This window comes from Pristiophorus japonicus, chromosome 12, assembly GCF_044704955.1.
Source record: "Pristiophorus japonicus isolate sPriJap1 chromosome 12, sPriJap1.hap1, whole genome shotgun sequence".
Taxonomy (NCBI): domain Eukaryota; kingdom Metazoa; phylum Chordata; class Chondrichthyes; family Pristiophoridae; genus Pristiophorus; species Pristiophorus japonicus.
Window position 1 is genome coordinate 60,765,406 of NC_091988.1, and position 24,959 is coordinate 60,790,364.

The 24,959-nt window shown below is 49.9% G+C and overlaps 1 protein-coding gene across 1 annotated transcript in view; it reads left to right on the forward strand.

Moving 5' to 3' along the window:
* Positions 1-24,959, forward strand: part of camkva (CaM kinase-like vesicle-associated a) — a 147,722-nt gene that overhangs the window by 67,485 nt on the left and 55,278 nt on the right. The window contains exon 4 of the mRNA XM_070894922.1: positions 17,586-17,660. Coding sequence (XP_070751023.1) covers positions 17,586-17,660 — 75 coding nt within the window. The remainder of the gene's footprint in view (positions 1-17,585; positions 17,661-24,959) is intronic.

Here is a 24,959-nt window from a genome sequence, read left to right on the forward strand (position 1 = left end):
ACCCGAGGCATAGAATGATAGTGCCACGGTGACTTTGACCTCGACGGACAGTGCAGTACTAATGGTGCTGGCAGGCTGCAGATCTCCTCTTATCAGCTGGCATACCTCAGTGATAACCTCTTTGTTAAAGCGCAGTCTCCAGAGGCAGGTGATGTCTGGCAAGTCGAGGTAAGAATGCTTCTCTCTGTACTTGCGGCGGGGTGTAACGTCTGGTCCTCCTCATCAGTCTGGCATGTCTTACATTGGGCACATAATGCTGTGGAGCATACCTTCGGCGATCTTGCACCTGCTGCATGTAATTGATTGCCAAGACAGGGTGAGAAAGGACAGGCTCCATTGCAGTAGCTCTCTGTTTTCTACCGATTGGTCACAAACAATGAATGTCCTGACGAAGGCACCTATTCAATTCCATCGGTCACAGTCTGGTCAAGATGTTTGTAGAGATGTTCACATCAACTCCAACGACCTCCCGAGTAATCCGAACTCCCCCGAGGTTGAAGCACAGCAGCCTTTTAAAGGATGTGACGTGATGTAGAACATGGTATCCATAACGCTGTAATTAGTTCCACTTTTTCTGGGCGTTTCTTTTGGGCGAGCGATATTGTGGGTGATATGTGTGCGAGGTGGTGAAAGTGACGCTGGGCAATCTCATGGCGGCTAGTTTCGGTAAATATGCTTTTTACGACAAAAGAAAGTGGACGGGTGGTATTATTGAATCTCGGCGTTAAATTAGTGCAGAAATTAATCTGGGTGATATTATGGGTGTTGATTTCGTCTATTCTAATGATTCCTCCCAAAAAAAGTGGGCGGGCGGTATTTGTTCCCAGCATTAAACACATGGGGAAAGTAACGCTCAGCAATAAGTTTCCGAGAAATGCCTGTCAGTTTCCATTTTGTGGCTAAATGGCAATATCTGGGTGTTTTCCGTCATTTCAGCGGTAAAATGGGCGTTAAATGGGAATTAAGCATGCAAAAAAAGTGCAGGTTCCAGCCCAATAGCTCATAACAGTTCTGTGAAGCGCCTTTGGATGTTTCACTATGTTAAAGGTGCTATTTAAATACAAATTGTTGTTATTGGAGTGGGACTTGAATCCATGACCACTGGACTCAAAGCCAAAAGTGCCAACTTGAGCCAAACTGGCACACACGTGCTAACAATTGAGTTGAGCAGCTGTTCACCCGTTTCGGGCAGGCTTATTGCTGCATGGTGCACACCCAGCACCCAACTCGTGGGTGGAAAGGCCAAGAGTCAGGGTTAAGGCTCCAGGTCACTGTGGACGATGTCTGCCGGACCTTTTGGATTAGCGATTCTCATCTCCGTGTTCAAATTTCGCCTTGGCCTCCCCCTCCATATCTGTACAACCATTCCATCCAGGCCTGTTCTCATTCTCTGATCTTCAGGTGTTGACGATATTGGTCATAGAAGAGGCTGTGCATCCTCAGCCCTCACTCAGCCAACCTCGCTTCTCAAGCTCTTCCTATTGTTCCATCTCAACCCTTCACTAACTGTTTAACTTATCTATTTGTGGCTGAATTTGTGTTTGAATTGCGCTGCTTTGTATCATTTTGTTCAGTGCATTGCTCTATTATTTATTATTTGAGAGAAGATAAGGTTAAATTAGTGTAATGAAAAGAAAGACTTGTATTTATATAGCGCCTTTCACGGCCACTGGATGTCTTAAAAGTGCTTTAAAGCCAATGAAGTACTTTTGGAGTGTAGTTACTGTTGTAATGTGGGAAATGTTCTTCACTTACTACTTTCAAGAGTAATTCAGCTGTCTGTGTTTGCAAATAATTGTTTGAAGCTATCTTAGGTTAGGGTTTCTGTAACAAAAGTGTTCGCGATTTCTCAAATACTCTGTACTGCTTTAGTTGAAAACAGTTTAAAAAGTATCTGTTCCAAAAGTAACTTGAGTACTTTATACATTATTCCTCCAGAATTATGGATTTTCTGCTGCAGTGAACATTGGTAATAAACAGAAATCCATTATGGCCAAACTACTCCCCTCTCTGACAAAGGATCATTGACCTGAAATGTTAACTCTGTTTCTCTCTCCACAGATGCTGCCTGACCCGCTGAGTATTTCCAGCATTTTCTGTTTTTATTTCAGATTTCCAGCATCCGCAGTATTTTGCTTTTGCACTCCCCTCGCTTGCCACTCTGGATTTGGACTTTGCCATTTGTAAGAGCAGATTGGTTCCAAAATATGATTTCAATTTATACAATGAAATTCCTGAGTGAAAATTGTCATAAGAACATAAGACATAGGAGCAGGAGTAGGCCATTTGGCCCCTCGAGTCTGCTCCGCCATTCAATAAGGTCATGGCTGATCTGGTCTTGGCCTCAATTCCACTTTCCTGCTCGCTCCCCATAACCCTTGACTGCCTTATAGTTCAAAAATCTGTATATCTCTACCTTAAATATATTCAATGACCCAGCTCCATAGCTTGCTGGGGTAAAGAATTCCAAAGATTCATGACTTGCTGAGAGAAGAAATTCCTCCTCTATCTCCGTTTTAAATGTGTGGCGCCTTATTCTGAAACCATGCCCCCTAGTTCTAGATTCCCCCACGAAGGGAAACATCCTCTCTGCATCTACTCTGGTTAGCCCCCTCAGAATCTTGGTACTTTTCAATACGCTCACCTCTCATTCTTCTAAACTCCAATAAGTATAGGCCCAATCTGCTCAGCCTTTCTTCAGAAGACTACCCCTTCATCTCAGGAATTAACCTCGTGAACCCTCTCTGAACTGCCTCCAAAGCAAGTATATCTCTCCTTTTAAATAAGGAGACCAAAACTCTGCGCAGTCCTTGGAGACTCCCGTGTCAATGTAACTTAAGTCTACAAAAACAAAATGATTTTAGATAAATTAGATTGTCTTGTGCATGTGTGTGTATTTGTGCAGGCATATATGGTCCCAGGTGGGCAGAGGAAACATTTCAAGGACACCCTCAAAGCCTCCTTGAAAAACTGCAACATCCCCACCGACATCTGGGAATCCCTGGCCCAAGACTTCAAAATGGAGGAGAAGCATCCAGGAAGGTGCCGAAAATCTCGAGTCTCTTTGCTGGGAGCATGCGGAAGTCAAGTACAAACAGCGGAAGGAGCGCACGACAACCCAAGCACCTCACTTGCCTGTCCCTTCAACCACCGTCTGCCGCACCTGTGACAGAGACTGTAGATCCCGTATCGGACTCATCAGTCACCTGAGAACTCATATTGGTGTGGAAGCAAATCATCCTCAACTCCAAGGAACTGCCTAAAAAAAAATACATGGCCACATCCAAGTTATGGTGTAGTACTTTGGTGCACCAACCTGCCTCTGTTCTAATCGTGCCTCACGTTACTCAGCTCTGTAGAGTTTAGTGAGCTCGAGGCCAGCTTGAAAGACAGACCACACTTGGCATTGCAATCTCACCCCTGAATATCCCAATCAGTGGGATAATCTCTGAATTCCCAGGCCTTCTCCTTATCTGTAGTTTACAGCTCTCTCTAAGATCATTGGTCATGTTTGCAAAGCAGGGCCCAGAGGGAACTTATCTTCAATAAATATGTTTCTATAAAAGCAGAATAATTATTCTGTGATGCTTTCGTAGTTCTCTAAACAAAAAAACTTGTGTCTCCACATTAAATGGAAAATATCTACTTGATCTGTGAAACCAATAATTCAAAAAAAAATCCAATGTGAGGTGACCTTTCAGATTGCCTGTCGATGTAATTTGGGTGGTGGTGTTTTTCTACTCTTGGCGTATAGATAGTTTACAGGTTTCATAGAATAGAATCATAGAATGGTTACAGCAGAGCAGGCGGCCATTTGGCCCGTCGAGCCCATGCCGACTCTCAGCTAGTCCCACTCCCCTGCCCTTTCCCCACACCCCTGCAATTACTTTCCTTCGAATATTTATCCAACTTCTTTTTGAAAGATAAAATTGAGTCTGCCTCCATCACCCTCTCAGGCAGTGCATTCCAGATCCTAACCACTCTGCGTAAAAAAAAAAAAGTTTTTTCTTGCGTCGCCTTTGGTTCTTTTGCCAATCACCTTAAATCTGTGTCCCCTGGTTCTCAACCCTTCTGCCAGTGGGAGCAGTTTCTCTCTATCTACCTTGTCCAGACCCCTCATGATATTGCACAACTCTATCAAATCTCCTCTCAATCTTCTCTGCTCCAAGGAGAACAACCCCAGCTTCTCCAGTCTATCAATGTAACTGAAGTTCCTCATTCCTGGAATCATTCTCATAAATCTTTTCTGCACCATCTCAAAGACCTTTACATCCTTCCTAAAATGTGGTGCCCATAATTGGACACAATACTCGAGTTGGGGCCGAACCAGTGTTTTGTACAGGTTCATCATAATTCCCACACTTTTGTACTCTATTCCTCTATTTATGAAGCCCACGTACCCGTAAGCCACCTTAACTGCTTTCTCAACCTGCCCTGCCACCTTCAATTATTTATGCACACTGTAAAGTCCTTATACAATACCACAAATCCACACGAGGCATATTCTATGGACAAGGTCACTCCATGACCTGAACCTTTATTCACAGGACCAAGAAGTGATGACCCTGCGTGGGACCTCCCTTTATATACCTGGATGACCAGGTAAGGAGTATCTCCCACAAGTTCACCCCCTGTGGTCAAGGTGTGCATTTCTTACATATATACAGTATTGCAGTGTTGTTACATAAAGGTTTACATACATGACATCAGCTCCCCCTCAACATCTTATTGGGATCATAGGTTAAGTCTCTCAGGTGGTCTGCGCTCTCTCGTGGAGCGCTGCAGTTGGGGCTCTGGTTGTTGAGCCTTGGTATGCGTGTCTGTCACCTGTGGTGATTCCGGCCTGTCCGGGCTGACCGCAGGGACTGTGCATGCTGCTGAATGTTCTTGCTGCTCGTTCACTGGCGGTGGTGTGAATACCATCTCATGATCTTCCTCAGGTTCCTCAGAGTCAATGCTGAACCTTTTTTTTACTTGGTCCAGATGCTTGTGGCATATCTGCCCATTGTTAAGTTTAACCACTATGACCCTATTCCCCTCTTTGTCTATTACAGTACCCTCAAGCCATTTGGGCCCCAAAGCGTGATTGAGAACAAATACGGGGTCATCAATTTCTATACATCTCCCCCTTGAATTTCGGTCATGGTACTCGCTTTGGGACTGGCGCTTGCCCTCAACAATGTCGGACAGGACTGGATGAATGAGGGACAGCCGAATTTTGAGTGTTCGTTTCAAGAGTAGCCCCGCGGGCGGGACCCCCGTGAGCGAGTGCGGTCAGGACCTATAGGCCAGTAGGAGACGCGATAGACGGCATTGAAGGGAGGGTCCTTGAATCTGGAGCATGCCTTGTTTTATGATTTGGACTGCACGTTCCGCCTGGCCATTGGAGGCCGGCTTGAACGGTGCTGTCCTGACATGGTTAATGCCATTACCCGATATGAACTCCCGGAATTTGTAGCTTGTGAAACATGGGTCATTATCGCTAGCAAGGATGTCCGGCAAGCCATGGATCGCGAAGACCGCGCGCAGACTCTCCACGGTGGTGGATGTCGTGCACGAATTCAAAATGATGCACTCGATCCATTTCGAGTACGCATCAACTACAATGAGAAACATTTTTCCCATGAATGGGCCCACGTAGTCTACGTGACCATGGCCTGGTGGGCCAGGGCCACGGGCTGAGCGGGGCCTTCCTGGGGGCATTACCGAGCTGGGCACACGTCGTGCACCTGCGAGCACAGTGTTCCAGGTCTGAATCAATTCCCGGCCACCCCACACGTGACCAGGTAATGGCCTTCATCAACACGATGCCTGGGTGCTCGCTGAGGACTTCCCTGATGAATGCTTCCCTGCCACTCTGGGGCATGACTACCCGGCTGCCCCATAGTAGGCAGTCTGCTTGGATGGAGAGCTCATCCATCCGTCTGTAAAACGGTCTGACCTCCTCAGGGCATGCTCCATGTGCGGGTGCCCAATCCCCAGTCAGGACACATTTCTTAATCAAGGATAGGGAGGGGATCTCTGTTGGTCCAGATTTTGATCTGGCGGGCCGTGATGGAGGACCTGCGCTGTCAAAGGCATCGACAGCCATGACCATCTCAGCGCTTTGCTCCGCTGTCCCCTCAGTGGTGGCCAGTGGAAGCATGCTGAGCGCATCAGCGCAGTTTTCGGTGCCGGATGGTGTAGTCATATGCAGCAAGCGTGAGAACCCATCCCTGTATGCGAGCTGAAGCATTGGCATTGACAGCCTTGCTGTCTGACAACAGGGATGTTAACGGCTTGTGGTCCGTTTCTAATTTGAACCTCCTGCCAAAAAGGTACTGATGCATCTTTTTCACCCCATAGACACATGCGAGTGCTTCCTTCTCAACTATCCCATTACCCCCGTTCAGCTTGAGAGAGCAACCTGGAAGCATAAGCCATAGGTTGTAGTTGGCCCTCAGCGTTATCCTGCTGCAACACGCACCCAACTCCATAGGACGATGCATCACATGTCAGAACCAATTTCTTACGGGGGTCGTACAGGGTCAACAACTTATTTGAACAAAGTAGGTTCCGCGCCCGATTGAAATCCCGTTCCTGACAATCCCCCCAAAATCAATCAGAACCCTTACGCAGGAGCACATGTTGCGGCTCCAACAATGTGCTTAAGTGCAGCAGAAAGTTCCCGAAATAGTTCAAGAGTCCCAGAAATGAACACAACTCCGATGTGTTGCAGGGCCTGGGCGCTCGTCAAATCGCCTCTGTTTTGGATTCGGTGGGCCGAATCCCGTCTGCAGCAACCCTTCTGCCCAGAAACTCAACCTCAGGAGCCAGAAACACACACTTAGACCCGGTCCAGTCGGCGTAGCACCTCCTCTGGGTTGTGGAGATGTTCCTCGGTGTCTCAACCCGTGATGAGGATGTCATCCTGAAATACGATCGTTCCGGGAATGGATTTGAGCAGGCTTTCTATGTTTCTTTGAAAAATCGCGACCACTGATCGAATGCCAAATGAACACCTGTTGTAAACAAACAGTCCCTTGTGCGTGGTGATGGTGGTCAGTAGTTTAGATTCATCGGTCAGTTCTTGGGTCATGTAGGCTGAAGTAAGGTCCAACTTGGTGAACAGCTTGCCACCTGCCACCATGGCAAAAAGGTCCTCTGCTCTCGGGAGCAGGTATTGGTCTTGTAGGGACACTCGGTTGATAGTGGCCTTGTAGTCGCCATAGATCCTGACCGAGGCATCCGCTTTTAGGACGGGAACAATGGGGCTCGCCCAGTCGCTGAATTCAACAGGCGAGATGATGCCTTCTCTCAGCAACTGGTCCAACTCGCTCTCAATTTTCTCCCGCATCACATACGGCACAGCTCTGGCTTTGTGGTGCACTGGTCTGGCATCCGGGGTGATGCATATCACTACTTAGGTACCTTTGAACGTCCCGATGCCAGGTTGAAATAGTGACTCAAATTGCTGTAGGACCTGTGAGCATGAACTTCGCTCCACAGATGACATGGCGTGCACATCCCCCCCCCCCTCCATTTGCAGTTCATCTCAGCTAACCAGCTCCTCCCCAACAGTGCAGGACCATTGCCCGGGACAATCCAGAGCGGCAGTCAGTTCACCGATCCATTGTGTGTGACCGCCAACATTGCACTGCCTAGCACTGGAATGATTTTTTGGTGTACGTCCATAATTGCATCACAATGCGTTCTAGTTTGGGTCTGCTGGCTTTGAGTGGCCACAGCTTTTCGAATTGTTGAACACTCATGAGAGACTAGCTGGCCCCCGTGTCCAGCTTATGCGTACAGAGATGCCGTTTAATAGGACTTTCATCATCATAGGTGGCGTTTTGGTATATGAGCTGTGAATATTTGCCACATGAACCCGCTGAACTTCAGCGTCCATTGATTTTCCCCAAGTGTCATCCTGCCTCGCAGACCTCTCATCTGGTTCATCCACCTCGTATATTAGCCTGGTTACAGGCTTTCTGCACATTCTGGCTAAATGGCCACTGAGGTTACACTTTCTGCAGATGAACTGTTGAAACCTGGAAGTGCTGGCAGCATGTCTGCCCCCACACCTCCAGCATGAACTGAGATTCCCATTGCTGTGAACAAAAGAGCTGTTACACGACATTCCTCACTGATTGTCCCTTTGACTGCTCTTGAGCACCCTGTTAGTGGGTGTCAATGGCCCAATCCCGGGCTGCATTGTCCACTGGGGGGGCGTAAATGTCCGTTCAGCCTGCCATTGTCTCTGTTGGAGACTTACCCCAGGTAGCAATAGACCCAAGAGTGTGTAGAACTGCCTTTGCCTGCCTGCAGGGCTCTGTGTCACGTTTATGATATTGATTCCCTGATCCATCGCCAAGTTGGAGGCAGAATTGCGCGCATACATTATCTTGGTTTCCTCCTCCCCCGCCATAAAAGTCTGAAACATCAACGCCGCCGCTTCCAAGGTCAAGTCCTTGGTCTTAATTAGCTTTCTGAAAATCCCAGCATGACCGATGCCCTCAATAAAGAAATCTCTTAGCATCTCCCCCCTGCAGGCGTCTGTGAACTTACAGAGGCTGGCCAAGCGCCGGAGGTCTGCAACGAAATCCGGTATGCTCTGTCCTTCCTGACGTCGTTGTGTATAGAATCTGTGTCGGGCCATGTGTACGCTGCTCGCCGGTATGAGGTGCCCACCGATTAGTTTGCTGAGCTCTTCAAAGGTTTTGTCCGCCGGCTTCTCGGGTGCTAGCAGGTCTTTCATGAGTGCGTAAGTCTTAGGTCCACAGCTGGTCAGCAGATGAGCCCTTCGCTTGTTGGCTGCTGCATCTCCCAGCCAGTCCTTCGTGACAAAACTCTGCTGGAGCCTCTCAATGAAATCGTCCCAGTCCTCACCAACACAGTACCGTTCATCTGTGCTGCCGATGGCCATTCTCGTGGGTCGTTGATTCCCGTTTCTCGTCGCCAATGTAAAGTCCTTACACAATACCACAAATCCACACGAGGCACATTCTATGGACAAGGTCACTCCATGACCTGAACCTTTATTCACAGGACCAAGAAGTGATGACCCTGCGTGGGATCTCCCTTTATATACCTGGATGACCAGGTGAGGAGTGTCTCCTACAAGTTCAGCCCCTGTGGTCAAGGTGTGCATTTCCTACGTATATACAGTATTGCAGTGTTGTTACATAAAGGTTACATACATGACACACACATACCTCAGGTCTCTCTGTTCGTGCACTCCCTTTAGGATTGTACCATTTAGTTCATATGGCCTCTCCTCATTCTTTCTACAAAAATGCATCACTTTTCTGCGTTAAACTTCATTTGCAATATGTTCATTCATTTCACCGGCCTGTCTATGTTTTCCTGAAGTCTATCACTCTCCTCCTCACTGTTCACTATACTTCCAAGTTTTGTCCCATAGTTTATACCAGAGTCATTGCTACCTGATCAGTCCTTTCTGAAAAATGCCTTAGTCTTTGTGCTTTGTCAAATCACTTTATCATCTGCTTTTGGTCCCATTGGTCCTATTTACATGATGGTACTAGAGAGCGGTTAATTTACATGGCAACATAAGAACAGGAGTAGGACATTCAACTCCTCGAGCCTGTTCCACCATTCAATGAGATCATGGCTGATCTGTGACCTCCATATATGTGGGAGAGAGTTCCGTACTTCTACCACCACCCTTTGGGCATGTAGAAGTGTTTCCCAATTCTCGCAGGAATGGCCTAGCTCTGGTTTTAAGGGAGTGTCCCCTTGTCTAAGAACTCTCCCACCAGTGGTTTCTCTTTATCTCCAATTTGCTACCAACCAGATGATATCTTAACTTCTCTGATCGAACACTCCACACCTGACAATTTTTAAGTTCTTCACAATTACAAAACAACAGGACCCACAAGTAATTAGCTTGCTCTCCGCCAATGTTACAGGGACCTGAGCCCTCTAGGAAAGATCTGTCGCTACTTTTATGTTACGACAGTGCAGCCAAGGACAAAAGTGCAGCCCTCCTACTGTTAGCTGGCCTTGCAACTATAAAAGACCCGACCTATTCTGCTGGCAGCACTGACGCGCTTTCCACTAGAAGTTCAGAGCCAGTTTAGTGCAACTGGTATCATGACAATAGTAGCGTCAAAAATGTGTGGATTGAAACAGAGGCCCATAATGATGTCAAAGAACTATATGCAGGCACACAAAACGAGTCTCTGTAATCCAGGCCAGTATCATCCGGTCAACATTGCAGGCAAAGACACTAAACTTTGTTGCATGTGCTCTCCGTAAAATCACGGCATGGTAAAAGCAGCTGATATAAAGTCTGGGTCAGTTGTCTGAGTGTCTCTTGATATTGTGAGCTTCTTGAATTTGAGGATTTTCAACAAAGAATTTGATGTCAAAAAATCAAGAAAACAAATCGCAAAATATTTTCAGAAACACTTCAGCTCATTTCATTTCATTCTCCCAGGTTAGTTGATTTCTTTTTCTCCTGTGCTTTGAAGGCCTGAATATTTCATATTCTCAAAACCGAATGCTGCTCCTAATAGCAATTAGTGTACAAGGCCTCAAAGCACACTGGCTGTAACAAAATCCTCAACTCACTTGAGCACCGCTCACCAGCGCAGCAGAATGTCCATATATCTAAAATAGAATCAGAAATTCATGTCCCACCAGACCAACATGAATAAACGCGACAACAACACTCAAGATGCTCAACACCATCTAGTAATCTGCTTGATTGGCATCCCATCCACCACCTTCAACATTCACTCCCTCCATCGCACCGGCACACCATGGCTGCAGTGTGTACCGTCTACAAGATGCACGGCAGCAACTCCCAAACCCACAACCTCTACCACCTAGAAAGACAAGGGCAGCAGGCGCATAGGCACACCACCACCTCCATGTTCCCCTCCAAGTCACGCACAGCATTTTGACTTGGAAATATATCACTGTTCCTTCATTGTTGCTGAGTCAAAATCCTGGAACTCCCTCCCCAACAACACTGTGGGAGTACCTTCACCACATGGATTGCAGCGGTTCAAATAGACGGCTCACCACCACCTTCTCAAAGGCAATTAGGGATGGGCAATAAATGCTGGCCTTGCCAGCAACACCCATAACTGAAAAAAAAACAAATGTTATAAATAATTTAATGAGTAAATACTTAGCTGGTTTGACTCCAGACTTTATTCATTGACATAACCAAAGTAGCTCTGGGAAGCAGCAAGTGATCTCACTGCAGGCTCCAGTGACACAAAGACCTAAGTATTGAAAGCACGTTGTAGATTGGCACTGGGGCTCAGGGTTGTTAATGTAGTGATGCAGCAGGTGACTTTTCCAAACTTAGCCCAAAATCTCCATATTTAGGCAGAAACACCCCTTTTATTTAAAAAAAATACAGATTATTGGCACTAACAACAAAAGGAATCTGCAGGTGACACCGCTTCCTTCCACCCACTTTACTATGGCCGCATCTTGTCCCGCCACTACCCAACAATGCGATTATTGTAAATTGATTGAAATGCATGTCATGGACCACAGACACTTTCAGGTCCAGAATCAACACTTTTTACTGAACTTGTGCCAAACACTTCTCCCCTTCCATACAAATCAACTAAAGCTGGTAAGAGGTAGCTTATGTTGGGTTCATAGGACTCGAGATGTGAACAGCCACTAAGGGATTGGATATTTAAATATAAAGGGGGATAATTTTTCAAGTAGCATTGCTGGGGGCAGTGTTGAAGCTTGTCTGTCACTGTAATGTATTTGCTTCATGGGTTCTTTGCTGAAGAATTCATAGCAACACATTGCTATTGAGAACTAGTTGGTTATTAGCAAAAGGTTTAACAATCACACTACATATTATCAGTACAACCACCTGCCTCATCGTGGATCCCCCAAAACCAACTGGCTGGGGTTTTATTGAGTCTTGTGAACATCACGTGACTGGCTAAGCCACTCCCAACTCAACAGCTCTACAACTCTTTTTGGTTGTAAACAAAACAAACATGAATTCAAGTGCCCCCTGATTAAAAGGGGAGGACACTCCAAACAGTTTTCAAGTGCCCTTTTGTTTTGTTTTGTTTTAGCGGGGATGGGGGGTTTAGGGCAGTATAAACACAAATTATACAAGTGCCCCCTGGCTAAAGAGGTGGTGGTGGGGGGTGGGGGGCACTAAAACCGGCAATTAAACAAATGAAACTTTAAACATATAAAATCAAATTAAAATTTGGTTGCCGGGGTTGATGGTGCACTCCAGTCCCTCCGGTGCCCACCTCTCACGGAAGGCCGCGAGCGTACCGCTAGACACTGCGTGCTCCATCTCCAGGGACACCCTGGCTCGGATGTAACCGCGGAAGAGAGGCAGGCAGTCGGGCTGAACGACCCCCTCGACCGACCGCTGCCTGGACTGGCTGATGGCACCCTTGACCGTGCCCAGGAGCAGTCCTACGAAGAGGCCTTCGGACCTACCCGTTCCCCTCCACACAGGGTGCCCAAAGATCAGGAGTGTGGGACTGAAGTGCAACCAGAATTTGAGGAGCAGCCCCTTCAAGTAATGGAACAGGGGCTGCAACCTCGCACATTCCATAAAAACATGGAACACGGACTCTTCCAGACAGCAGAAATCGCAGGCGGCCTGGGAGCCCGTGAACCGACTTAAAAATTTATTGCATGGGACTGCTCCGTGCACCACCCTCCAGTCCAAGTCCCCAATAAATAGTGGGAGGACTCCCGCATAGAGTGCACTTCATTGGGGACCCCCGCCTCCTCCGGACGGCAAGATGGTGCGCCATGGCGTGTCCGGATAGCATCAAGTAGCATTGCTGGGGGCAGTGTTGAAGCTTGTCTGCCACTGTAATGTATTTGCTTCATGGGTTCTTTGCTTAAGAATTCATAGCAACACATTGCTATTAAGAACTAGTTGGTTATTAGCAAAAGGTTTAACAATCACAGTACACAATACCAGTTCATCTCCCAGGCTCACAACCACCTGTCTCATCATGGATCCCATGAAACCAACTGGCTGGGGTTTTATTGAGTATTATGAATATCACATGACTGGCTAAGCCACTCCCAACTCAACAGCTCTACAACTCTTTTTGTTGAAGACAAAATAAACAATTTAATCAAGTGCCCCCTGATTAAAAGGGAGCGGGGGGGGAACACTCCAAACAGTTTTCAAGTGCCCTTTTTTTTTTGTTTGTTTTTTGGGGGTTTTTGTGGGGTTTTTTGGGAATTAAAACCACAAATTATACAAGTGGCCACTGGCTAAAAGGAAGGGGACACTAAAATCCGGCACAATCAATCAATTAAACTTTAAAACATATAAAATCAAATTAAAATTTGGTTGCCGGGGGTGATGATGCATTCCAGGTCTCTCCGGCGCCCACCTCTTGCGGAAGGCCGCGAGAGATTCGGTGGACACCACATGCTCCATCTCCAGGGATACCCTGGCCCGGATGTAGGCGCGAAGAGAGACAGGCAGTCAGGCTGAACGACCCCCTCGACCGCCCACTGCCTGGACCGGCTGATGGCACCCTTAGCCGGTCCAGGAGCAGTCTTACGAGGAGGCCCTCGGACCTACCCGCTCCTCTCCGTACAGGGTGCCCAAAGATCAGGAGTGTGGGACCAGAATTTGAGGAGCAGCCCCATCAAATAGTGGAATAGGGGCTGCAACCTCGCACACTCAGTAAAAACATGGAACACAGACTCCTCCAGACCGCAGAAATTGCAGGCGGCCTGGGAGCCCATGAACTGACTTAAAAATTTGTTGCACGGGACTGCTCCATGCACCACCCTCCAGGCCAAGTCCCCAATAAATAGTGGGAGGACTCCCGCGTAGAGTGCACTCCATCGGGGACCCCCGCCTCCTCCGGATGGCAAGATGGTGCACCATGGTGTGTACGGACGGCAGACGAGGATGGAAAGGTGGAGAGTGTGCAGGAGCAGCCTGTACGGGAAACGCCTCCGTACAGAACTGAAAGGCACGGAGTGGATTTCCCCAAGGCGGCTCAAGTTGTGAAGCGCCGGCTCCCGAGGGAAGTTTCGGGGCTTGGCGCTGATGACGAATTCCGTCCGGTCAGTTCGGGCGGGATCTCCCCGCTTGCTTGAGCCTCCTCGACACACCTAATGGAGTCAGGGCCCAGCGCTGTTTTTAGCGACTCAATGGCATTGGCCCCGTGTCAGACATCGGCCCAGTTTAGGCGCCGTGCCAGCACATCTGCCACCATCCAGCCCTCTCCTCTGCCATCGAGCAGCTCCCTGACCCTGGTCACCTCACCAGCCACAGCCCACTTGTCCGCCTGCCACCTAAAACCGCGGTCGTGGAGGTATGGATTCCTGAGCAGCGGCTCCTGCAGGACAGCCGCCACTTCAGACGGTGGAGAGCTGCGCTTAGTGGCGACTCTGTTCCAGACCCCGATGAGTTCCTGGTAAAAGACAGGCAGCCCCTGGACGGCGGTCCTGACGCCCCCCAGACTCACAAACAGGAGCTGAGTGTCGTAATTGAGGCCGTGCTGCTGGCGGAAGAAATACGTCGCCAGCACACGCCACCTAGGATGGGGCTCGAAGTAAAGGTATCCCTGCCGGGTCTGAAGACGGAAAGTCACAATCTGGGAGCTGACGCACATCAACGCCTGACTGCCCTCCCTAAGCGGGAGACTCAAGACCGTGGCAGAGACCCAGTGCTTCCTGTTGTTCCAGAAGAAGTCCACCACCTTCTTCTGTATCTTGGCAGGGGGAGGGGTCAAAGTGACCAGCCGGTACCACAGCATAGCGGCCACCAGCTGGTTTATGACTAGCGCTCAATCCCTGTAGGACAGCACTCGGAGCAGTCCTGTCCAGCGCCCTAGACAAGCGGTGACCTTGGCCTCTAGCTCTTGCCAGTTCGCCGGCCAGGCTTCCTCGTCTGGGCTAAGGTAGACTCCCAGATAGAGGAGATGGGTCGTGCTCCAGGCAAAAGGCCTGAGCTCTTCCGGCAGGGAGTCCACCCACCACTGACCCACCAGGAGTCCGGAACATTTCTTCCAGTTGATCCTGGTGGAGGATACGGCCGAATATATCTACTGGCACTCACGCATCCTCCGCAGGTCAAAGGGATCCTCGACCATGAGGAGCACATCATCGGCGTAAGCCGAGGTGACGACTTCCACACCCGGCCCTTGCAGAGCGAGTCCCATCAACCTCGTCAACAGCGCTACAACTCTTTTCACTATGAACAAAAATAAACAGTTAGTTCAAGTGCCCCCTGAGTAAAGGAAGGGGACACTACAAACACTTCTCAAGTGTCCTTTTTTTTGGGGTTTTTTTTTGGGCACTGAGAGGCAAATTACACAAGTGCCCCCTAACTGGGGGGGGACACTAAAACCCAGCAATAAAACAAATTAAACTTTAAAACATATAAAATCAAATTAAAATTTGGTTGCTGGGGGGGTGATGATGCACTCCAGTCCCACCGGCGCCCACCCCTCGCGGAAGGCCGCGAGCGTACCGGTGGACACCGCGTGCTCCATCTCCAGGGACACCCTGCCTCAGATGTAAGCGTGGAAGAGAGACAGGCAGTTGGGTTGAATGACCCCCTCGACCGCCCGCTGCCTGGACCGGCTGATGGCCCCCTTGGCCATGCCCAGGAGCAGTCCTACGAGGAGGCCTTCGGACCTACCCGCTTCCCTCCGCACAGGGTGCCCAAAGATCAGGAGTGTGGGACTGAAGTGCAACCAGAATTTGAGGAGCAGCCCCTTTAAATAATGGAATGGGGCTGCAACCTCGCACATTCCGTAAAAACATGGAACACGGATTCCTCCAGACCGCAGAAATTGCAGGCGGCCTGGGAGCCCGTGAACCGACTTAAAAATTTATTGCACGAGACTGCTCTGTGCGCCACCCTCCAGGCCAAGTCCCCAATAAACAGTGGGAGGACTCCCACGTAGAGTGCACTCCATCGGGGACCCCTGCCTTCTCCGGATGGCAAGATGGTGCACCATGGCGTGTCCGGATGGCAGACGAGGATGGCAAGGTTGAGAGTGTGCAGGAGCAGCCCGTACAGGAAACCCCTCCGCGCAGAACTGAAAGGCACGGAGGGGATTTCCCCGAGGTAGCTCAAGTTGTGAGGCGCCGGCTCCCGAGGGAAGTTTCGGGGCTTCGCACCGATGACGAATTCCGTCCGGACGGGGGTAAGTTCGGACGGGATATCCCCACGTGGTTGAGCCTCCTCGACACACCTAACGGAGTCAGGGCCCAGAGCTGTTTTTAGCGACTCGATGGCATTGGCCGCGCAGCGGTCGTTGGCCCAGTTTAGGCACCGTGCCAGCCCGCTCCTCCGCCATCGAGCAGGTCCCTCACCCTGGTCACCTCGCCAGCCACAGCCCTCTCGTCCGACTGCCACCTAAAACCTCGGTCGTGGAGGTACGGATTCCTGAGCAGCAGCTCCTGCAGGACAGCCGCCACTCCAGACGGTGAAGAGCTGCGCTTGGCAGTGACTCTGTTCCAGACCCTGGTGAGTTCCTGGTAAAATACAGGCAGCCCCTGGACGGCGGTCCTGATGCCCCCCAGGCTCACAAACAGGAGCTGCGTGTCATAATTGAGGGTCTGCTGTTGGCGGAAGAAATATGTCGCCAGCGCACGCCACCTAGGGGGGGGCTCGACGTAAAGGTATCTCTGCAGGGTCTGAAGACGGAAAGTCGCTAGCTGGGTGCTGACGCACACCAACGCCTGACTGCCCTTCATAAGCGGGAGACTCAAGACTGCAGAAGAGACCCAGTGCTTCCTGTTATTCCAGAAGAAGTCCACCAGCTTCTTCTGTATCTTGGCGACAAACGCAGGGGGAGGGGTCAAAGTGACCAGCCGGTACCACAGCATAGCGGCCACCAGCTGGTTTATGACCGGCACTCAATCCCTGTAGGACAGCACTCGGAGCAGTCCTGTCCAGCGCCCTAGGCGGGCAGCGACCTTGGCCTCCAACTCTTGCCAGTTTGCCGGCCAGGCTTCCTCGTCTGGGCTAAGGTAGACTCCCAGATAGAGGAGATGGGTCGTGCTCCAGGCAAAAGGCCTGAGCTCCTCCGGCAGGGAGTCCATCTGCCACTGACCCACCAGGGGTCCGGAATATTTCTCCCAGTTGATCCTGATGGAGGATGCGGCTGAGTAAATCTCCTGGCAATCACGCATCCTCCGCAGGTCAACGGGATCCTCGATCATGAGGAGCATGTCATCGGCGTAAGCCGAGGTGACGACTTCCACGCCCGGCCCTTGCGGAGCCAGTCCCGTCAACCTCGTCAACAGCTCTACAAACCTGTGAGCATACTCATAGTCGCATATATTATAGCCACCAGCCTGTATCCAAACATCGAAGGCATGGACACATATTCAGCAAATCACCCCTTCGATACCATCTTCCGCCGGTAAACTTTAAATAAAAGCACTGGTAGACAAATGTGTTTCCAAAATCAAGAGGTTAATTTAAGCTCAGTTAAATTTTGTAAAACCCGGGCCAGTTTCTCAGCGATTTGTAATTCTCGCCATTATTGATTTCTGCTCCCCCTCTTTCTGTCTTTAGGGAGAATAACCTTCTTGCTTCTGCAGTCAATGCTGAAATGCTTTATGTTCTCTCCCAGGGTGAAGCATTCGAACATATTACAGCTGGTGGATGTCTTTGAAACGCGCAAGGAATATTTCATCTTCCTGGAACTGTAAGTTAACATGCTACACATGAGAATGTGACGGCTAGGGTGGGAGAAGGGGGTGCGGGGGGTGAGGGGTGGGTTAAGCTGGTGTCTGTTTTACCAAAATAACTGGATATTTCCGGTGCAAAAACCTGGACTGCAAAGATTATTTGTGCTTTTGAGAGCACACTCTGGTCCTCAAACAAGCTGCCGCTGAATACTTAGTCTGTGATCTTAAAAGAACAAGAAAGACTTGCATTTATATAGCACCTTTCACAACCACCGGACATCTCACAGTGCTTTACAACCAATGAAGTACCTTTCAAGTGTAGCCACTGTTGTAATGTAGGAAATAAAACGGCCAATTTGCTCACAGCAAGCTCCCAAAAACAGCAATGTGATAATAACCAAATCATCTGTTTTGTTGTGTTGATTGAGGAATAAATATTGGCCAGGATACTGGGGATAACTCCACTGCTTTTCTTCGATATAGTGCCATGGGATCTTTTATCTCCACGTGAGAGAGCAGACGGGGCCTCGGTTTAACGTCTGATCCAAAAGACAGCACCTCCGACAGGGCAGCACTCCCTCAGCACTGCACTGGAGTGTCAGCCTAGATTTATGTGCTCAAGTCCCTGGAGTGGGATTTGAACCCACAACCTTCTGACTCTTGGCTGACTGGAGAACTTTCCATTGAGTCAGAAGGTTGTGGGTTCAAGGCCACTCCAGGCAATTAATCATCATAGGCAGTCCCTCGGAATCGAGGAAGACTTGCTTCCACTCCCAAAGTGAGTTCTCTGGTGGCTGAACAGTCCAATACGAGAACCACAGACTCAGGTGGGACAGACATTTGTCGAGGGAAGGGGTGGGTGGGGCTGGTTTGCCGCATGCTCCTTCCGTTGTCTGCGCCTGACCTCTTCACGCTCTTTGCGTTGAGACTCGAAGAACTCAACGCCCTCCCAGATGCACTTTCCCTACCTCGGGCGTTTTTTGGCCAGGGTCTCCCAGGTGTCAGTGGTGATGTCGTACTTTACCAGGGAGGCTTTGAGGGTGTCCTTGTAACGCTTCTGCTGCCCACCTTTGGCTTGTTTACCATGAAGGAGCTCCGCATAAAGCATTTGCTTAGGGAGTCTCATATCTGGCATGCAAACTATGTGGCCTGCCCAGCGAAGCTGATCGAGTGTGGTCAGTGCTTCAATACTGGGGATGTTAGTCTGAACAAGGACAGGGGATTTGCAGGATCTTGCGGAGACATCGTTGGTGATATATCTCCAGCGACTTGAGGTGCCTTCTATACATCGTCCATGCCTCAGATCCATACAGAAGGGCGGGTATTACTACAGCCCTGGAGACCATGAGTTTGGTGGTAGATTTGAGGGCCTGGTCTTTAAACACTCTTTTACTCAGATGGCCGAAGGCTGTACTAGCGCACTGGAGGCGATGTTGATCTCCACATCGATGTCTGCCTTTGTTGATAAGAGGCTCCCGAGAGGTTGCACACAGGGAGGTTAAAGTAACAGTGACCTCAGTCTTTAATAAGACACTCCAGAGTGAGGAACAGGCCATAGGGGCTGGCTTATATACAGTGCTCCCAAGGGATGCTGGGATCCCTTGGGACTTCAGGGGATGAGCTCCCTGGTGGTGGAACATGGGAGTGCATGCTTTACAGATACACAACATCACTACCCCCCCCAAAGTCAAAGTGAAAACTATTTACAAGGTGAGGTGGTCGGGAGCCTTTCTTTCCCTGGTGGACCGCCTCGGTACAAATGTTTGTTCTGCTGTGTTGGCTGTGCCCTCGCTGGGCTGGCGTGTTGTTGGCCCTGCAGGGCTGCTGGGTGAGCCTGGCCTTGCTGGGCTGTTGGGCATGATGGGTTCGATTTCCTGGTCCGGCGTGGTGTCATTGATCCTTTGGGTGTGTGTTGTGGGCTCGAAAAAGGTGGTGTCTGCTGTGGGTTGTTCAGGGCAGTCTGTGAACCGCAGCCTCGTTTGGTCCAGGTGCTTTCTGCAAATTTGTCCATTGTCTAGTTTGACTACAAACACCCTACTCCCTTCTTTAGCTATCACCGTGCCCGCAATCCACTTGGGACTATGTCCATAGTTTAGCACATAAACAGGGTCATTCAGATCAATTTCCCATGACACACTGGCGAGACCATCGTTTACATTTTGTTGCTGCCGCCTGCTCTCTACCTGATCATGCAGGTTGGGGTGAACCAGCGAGAGTCTGGTTTTAAGTGTCCTTTTCATGAATAGCTCAGCCGGAGGCACTCCTGTGAGCAAGTGGGGTCTCGTGCGGTAGCTGAGCAGTATTCGGGACAGGCGGGTTTGGAGTGAGCCTTCTGTGACTCGTTTAAGGCTCTGTTTGATGGTTTGTACTGCCCACTCTGCCTGCCCATTGGAGGCTGGTTTAAACAGGGCCAAAGTGACATGTTTGATCCCATTGCGGGTCATGAATTCTTTAAATTCGGCACTGGTGAAACATGGTTGTCACTGACCAGTATGTCAGGCAGGCCATGGATAGCAAACATGGCTCTCAGGCTTTCAATGGTGGCGGTGGCGGTGCTTCCCGACATTATTTCACATTTAATCCATTTTGAAAAAGCATCCACCACCACCAGGAACATTTTACCGAGAAACGGGCCTGCATTGTCGACATGGATCCTCGACCATGGTCTGGAGGGCCAGGACCACAAACTTAGTGGTGCCTCTCTGGGCGTGTTACTCCACTGAGCACACATGCTGCATTGCCGTACACAGGACTCTAAGTCGGAGTCGATACCGGGCCACCACACATGGGATCTGGCTATCGCTTTCATCATTACTGTACCCGGGTGTGTGCTGTGGAGATCCGAGATGAACGTCTCTCTGCCCTTTTTTGGTAGCAGTACGTGGTTACCCCACAACAGGCAGTCTGCCTGAATGGACAGCTCGTCCTTTCGCCGCTGGAACGGCTTGATTGGCTCTTGCATTTCAACAGGGATGCTGGCCCAGCTCCCTTGCAGTACACAGTTTTTTACTAGGGACAGCAGAGAATCTTGGCTGGTCCAAGTCTTAAACTGGCGGGCCGTGAAAGGTGATTTATCATTTTCAAACGCTTCCATGACCATCAACAAGTCTGTGGGCTGCGCCACCATCAACAAGTTTTCAGGCTGCGCCATTTCCACCCCCGTGGTGGGCAATGGTAGCCAACTGAGAGCATCCGCACAGTTCTCGGTGCCTGGCCTGTGGGGGATGGTATAGTTATACGCTGATAGCACGAGTGCCCACCTTTGTATGCGGGCTGAGGCATTAGTATTTATCCCCTTGTTTTCAGCGAACAGGGATGTGAGGGGCTTGTGATCGGTTTCCAGCTCAAATTTGAGGCCAAACAGGTACTGATGCATTTTCTTTACCCCGAACACACTCGCTAATGTCTCTTTCTCAATCATGCCGTAGGCTCTGTCAGCCTTAGACAAGCTTCTGGAAGCATAGGCGACAGGTTGCAACTTTCCCGCAACGTTAGCTTGTTGTAATACACACCCGACTCCATACGACGATGCATCACATGTTAGCACAAGTCTTTTATATGGGTTATACAATACAAGCAGCTTGTTGCAGCATAAAATGTTTCTGGCTTTCTCAAAAGCAATTACTTGTTTTTTTCCCCATACCCAGTTCTCACCTTTATGCAATAACACATGTAGGGGCTCTAAAAGGGTGCTTAACCCCGGTAGGAAGTTACCAAAATAGTTGAGGAGTCCCAGGGACGACTGCAGCTCCGTGACGTTCTGTGGCCTGGGCGCGTTCCTGATAGCCTCTGTCTTGGTGATTGTGGGCCGAATGCCATCCGCCGCGATCTTTCTACCCATAAACTCCACTTCTGTTGCCATGAAGACGCATTTCGACCTCTTCAGCCGCAGCCCTACGCGATCCAGTCGCTGGAGGACCTCCTCCGGGTTTTGTAGGTGCTCGGCGGTGTCCCGACCCGTGACCAATATGTCGTCCTGAAAGACAACCATGTGTGGTACCAACTTCAGTAGGCTCTCCATGTTTCTCTGGAAGATCGCTGCAGCTGATCGAATTCCAAACGGGCATCTGTTGTCGATGAACAGTCCCTTGTGCGTGTTGATGCAGGTGAGGCCCCTTGAAGACTCCTCCAGCTCCTGCGTCATGTAGGCCGAAGTCAGGTCGAGCTTGATGAACGTCTTGCCTCCTGCCAGCGTCGCAAATAGGTCGTCTGCCTTAGGTAGCGGGTATTGATCCTGTAGCGAGAAACGATTAATAGTTACTTTATAATCGCCGCAAATCCTGACCGTGCCATCACTTTTGTGTACAAGAACAATCGGGCTGGCCCACTCGCTGAATTCCACTGGGGAGATGATGCCCTCGCGTTGCAGCCTGTCCAGCTCGATTTCCACTCTCTCCCTCATCATGTGAGGTACCACTCGCGCCTTGTTGTGAATGGGTCGTGCCTCTGGGACCAAGTGGTACCTTCGCCCCGGAAAAGTTTCCAATGCCTGGCTCAAAAAGGGAAGGAAATTTGTTAAGAACCTGGGTACATGAGGCCTCATCGACATGTGATAGCACTCGGATGTCATCCCAGTTCCAGCGGATTTTGCTCAGCCAGCTCCTTCCAAGCTGTGTGGGGCCATCGCCCGGGACAATCCAGAGTGGCAGTTCGTGCACCGTGCCCTCGTAGGTGACTTTGACCATGGTGCTGCCCAGGACAGTGATAAACTCTTTGTTGTACGTTCTCAGTTTCGTGTGGATGGGGCTCAGGGCTGGTCTGAATGCCTTGTTGCACCACAGTCTCTCAAACATCTTTTTACTCATGATGGATTGGCTAGTGCCAGTGTCCAGTTCCATGGTTATGAGTAAGCCATTCAATTTTACGCTTAGCATTATAGGTGGACATTTTGACAAAAATGTGTGCACCCCGTGTACTTCGGCATCTGCCTCCTCTCTCTGAGGCTCGAAATTGCTTTGATCCACCATGGACCGATCTTCCCCTGCCATGTGGTGGTTAGCAGGTTTTGCAAAACTTGCAGCTCGTTGGAGGTGCCCCATTGTTCCACAGCTCTTGCAAACATACCCTTTGAAGCGGCATGAATAGGTTGAATGGAAGCCTCCACAACACCAACAAGGTGTGAATTGCCTTGCATTCATCCTTTGTTGGGGACTCTGAGTCATCTGGGTCACCTGAGGCCTGCTGGCAGTTGCAGACTCGTGGGTTCTGCCCTGTACATTTCTGCTCGCAAACACAGTTCCAGTTAATTTATGAACATTGCTAGCACTTGTATGCTGAGAGATTTGTTTGGTGTTATCACTGGTGGACATAAACACTTGTGCTATCGCAATGGCCTTACTGAGGGTCGGTGTCTCTACAGTCAAAAGTTTTCGTAGGATGGTCTCGTGGCCAATGCCCAGTGCAAAAAAGTCTCTGAGCATTTGCTCCAGGTAGCCATCAAACTCACATTGTCCTGCAAGTCGCCTTAGCTCGGCGACGTAGCTCGCCACTTCCTGACCTTTAGATCGCTGGCACGTGTAGAACCGATACCTCGCCATCAGCACGCTCTCCCTCGAGTTACGATGCTCCCAAACCAGTGTACACAGCTCCTTATACGACTTATCTGTGGGTTTCACCGGAGCCAGAAAATTCTTCATGAGGCTGTAGGTCAGTGCCCTGCAGACAGTGAGGAGGACTGCTCTCCTTTTTGCAGCGCTTCCTTCTCCGTCCAGCTCGTTGGCTACAAAGTACTGGTCTAGCCGTTCGACATAGGCTTCCCAGTCCTCACCCTCCGAGAACTTCTCCAGGATGTCCACAGTTTGCTGCATCTTTGCGTTGGATTCATATTCTCGTCGCCAGTTATTGTGTTCCGAACACAGATGAGGCTGCACACAGGGTGGTTAAAGTAACAGTGACCTCAGTCTTTAATAAAACACTCCAGAGTGAGGAACAGGCCTTAGGGGCCGGTTTACATACAGTGCTCCCTTGGGACTTCAGGGGATGAGATCCCTGGTGGCGGAACATGGAAATGTATGCTTTACAGATACACAACAGGAAATGGTCCACGTTGTCAAGGGCTGCGCCGTGGATCTTGATGATTGGAGGGCAGTGCTGTGCGGTGGTGACAGGCTGGTGGAGGAACTTTGCCTTTCGGATGTTAAGCGTAAGGCCTATGCTTTCAATGCCTCAGTGAATACATTGACTATATCCTGGAGTTCAGCCTCTGAATGTGCGCAGACGCAGGTGTCGTCCGCATACTGCAGCTCAACGACAGAGGTTGGGGTGATCTTGGACTTGGCCTGGAGGCAGCTTAGGTTAAACAGCTTCCCACTGGTTCTGTAGTTTAGTTCCATTCCAGCGGGGAGCTTGTTGATTGTGAGGTGGAGCATGGTGGTGAGGAAGATTGGAAGAGGATTGGAGCGATGACGCAGCCCTGTTTGACCCCAGTCCGACGTGAATTGGTCTGTCATGGATCCGTTGGTAAGCATCACGGCCTGCATGTCATCGTGAAGCAGGCGAAGGATGCTGACAAACTTTTGGGGGCATCCGAAACGGAGGAGGACGCTCCATAGACCCTCACGGTTGAGTGTCAATGGCCTTTGTAAGATAAAAGCAGGCCATGTATAAGGGCTGGCGCTGCTCCCTGCAATTTTCCTGCAACTGTCGCGCTGCAAATATCATGTCTGTTGTGCCCCGCAGGGGACGAAATCTGCACTGTGATTCCAGGAGGAGCTCCTCGGCCACAGGGAGAAGACGATTAAGGAGAACTCAAGCGACAACCTTCCCTGTGGCTGATAACAGGGAGATTCCCCTGTAGTTGCCGCAGTCGGACTTGTCCCCTTTTTAAAAAATGTTCACAATCACTGCATCGCTGAGATCTCCCGGCATGCTCTCCTCCCTCCAGATGAGAGCGATGAGGTCATGTATCCTTGCCAACAGCGCCTCTCCATCATACTTTAGTGCTTCAGCAGTGATTCCTTTTTGTTCTTGAGTGTTTTATGGCTGTGCCTCCCTCATGCAACATTGGAATTTCACTGAGTTGGTGGCGGGTTGCATGCTGCGGGATGGAGTCGAGAACAATCGAGTCAAAGACAGTCTCAATTGAGGAGATCTTCAAAGTGATCCTTCCAGCGGGCCCTGACAGCCTCTGTATCCTTGATGAGTGTTTCCCCGTTCTTGGGTTGGGGCCTTGGGAGTTTGGACCGTAGGTGGCCTTGACTGCGATGAAGAATCCTCGCATATCATGGCTGTCGGCCAGTTGTTGTATCTCCTATGCTTTCTCCATCCACCACCTGTTCTTTAGGTCCCGGGTTTTTTGTTGGGCCTAAGCCTTGAGC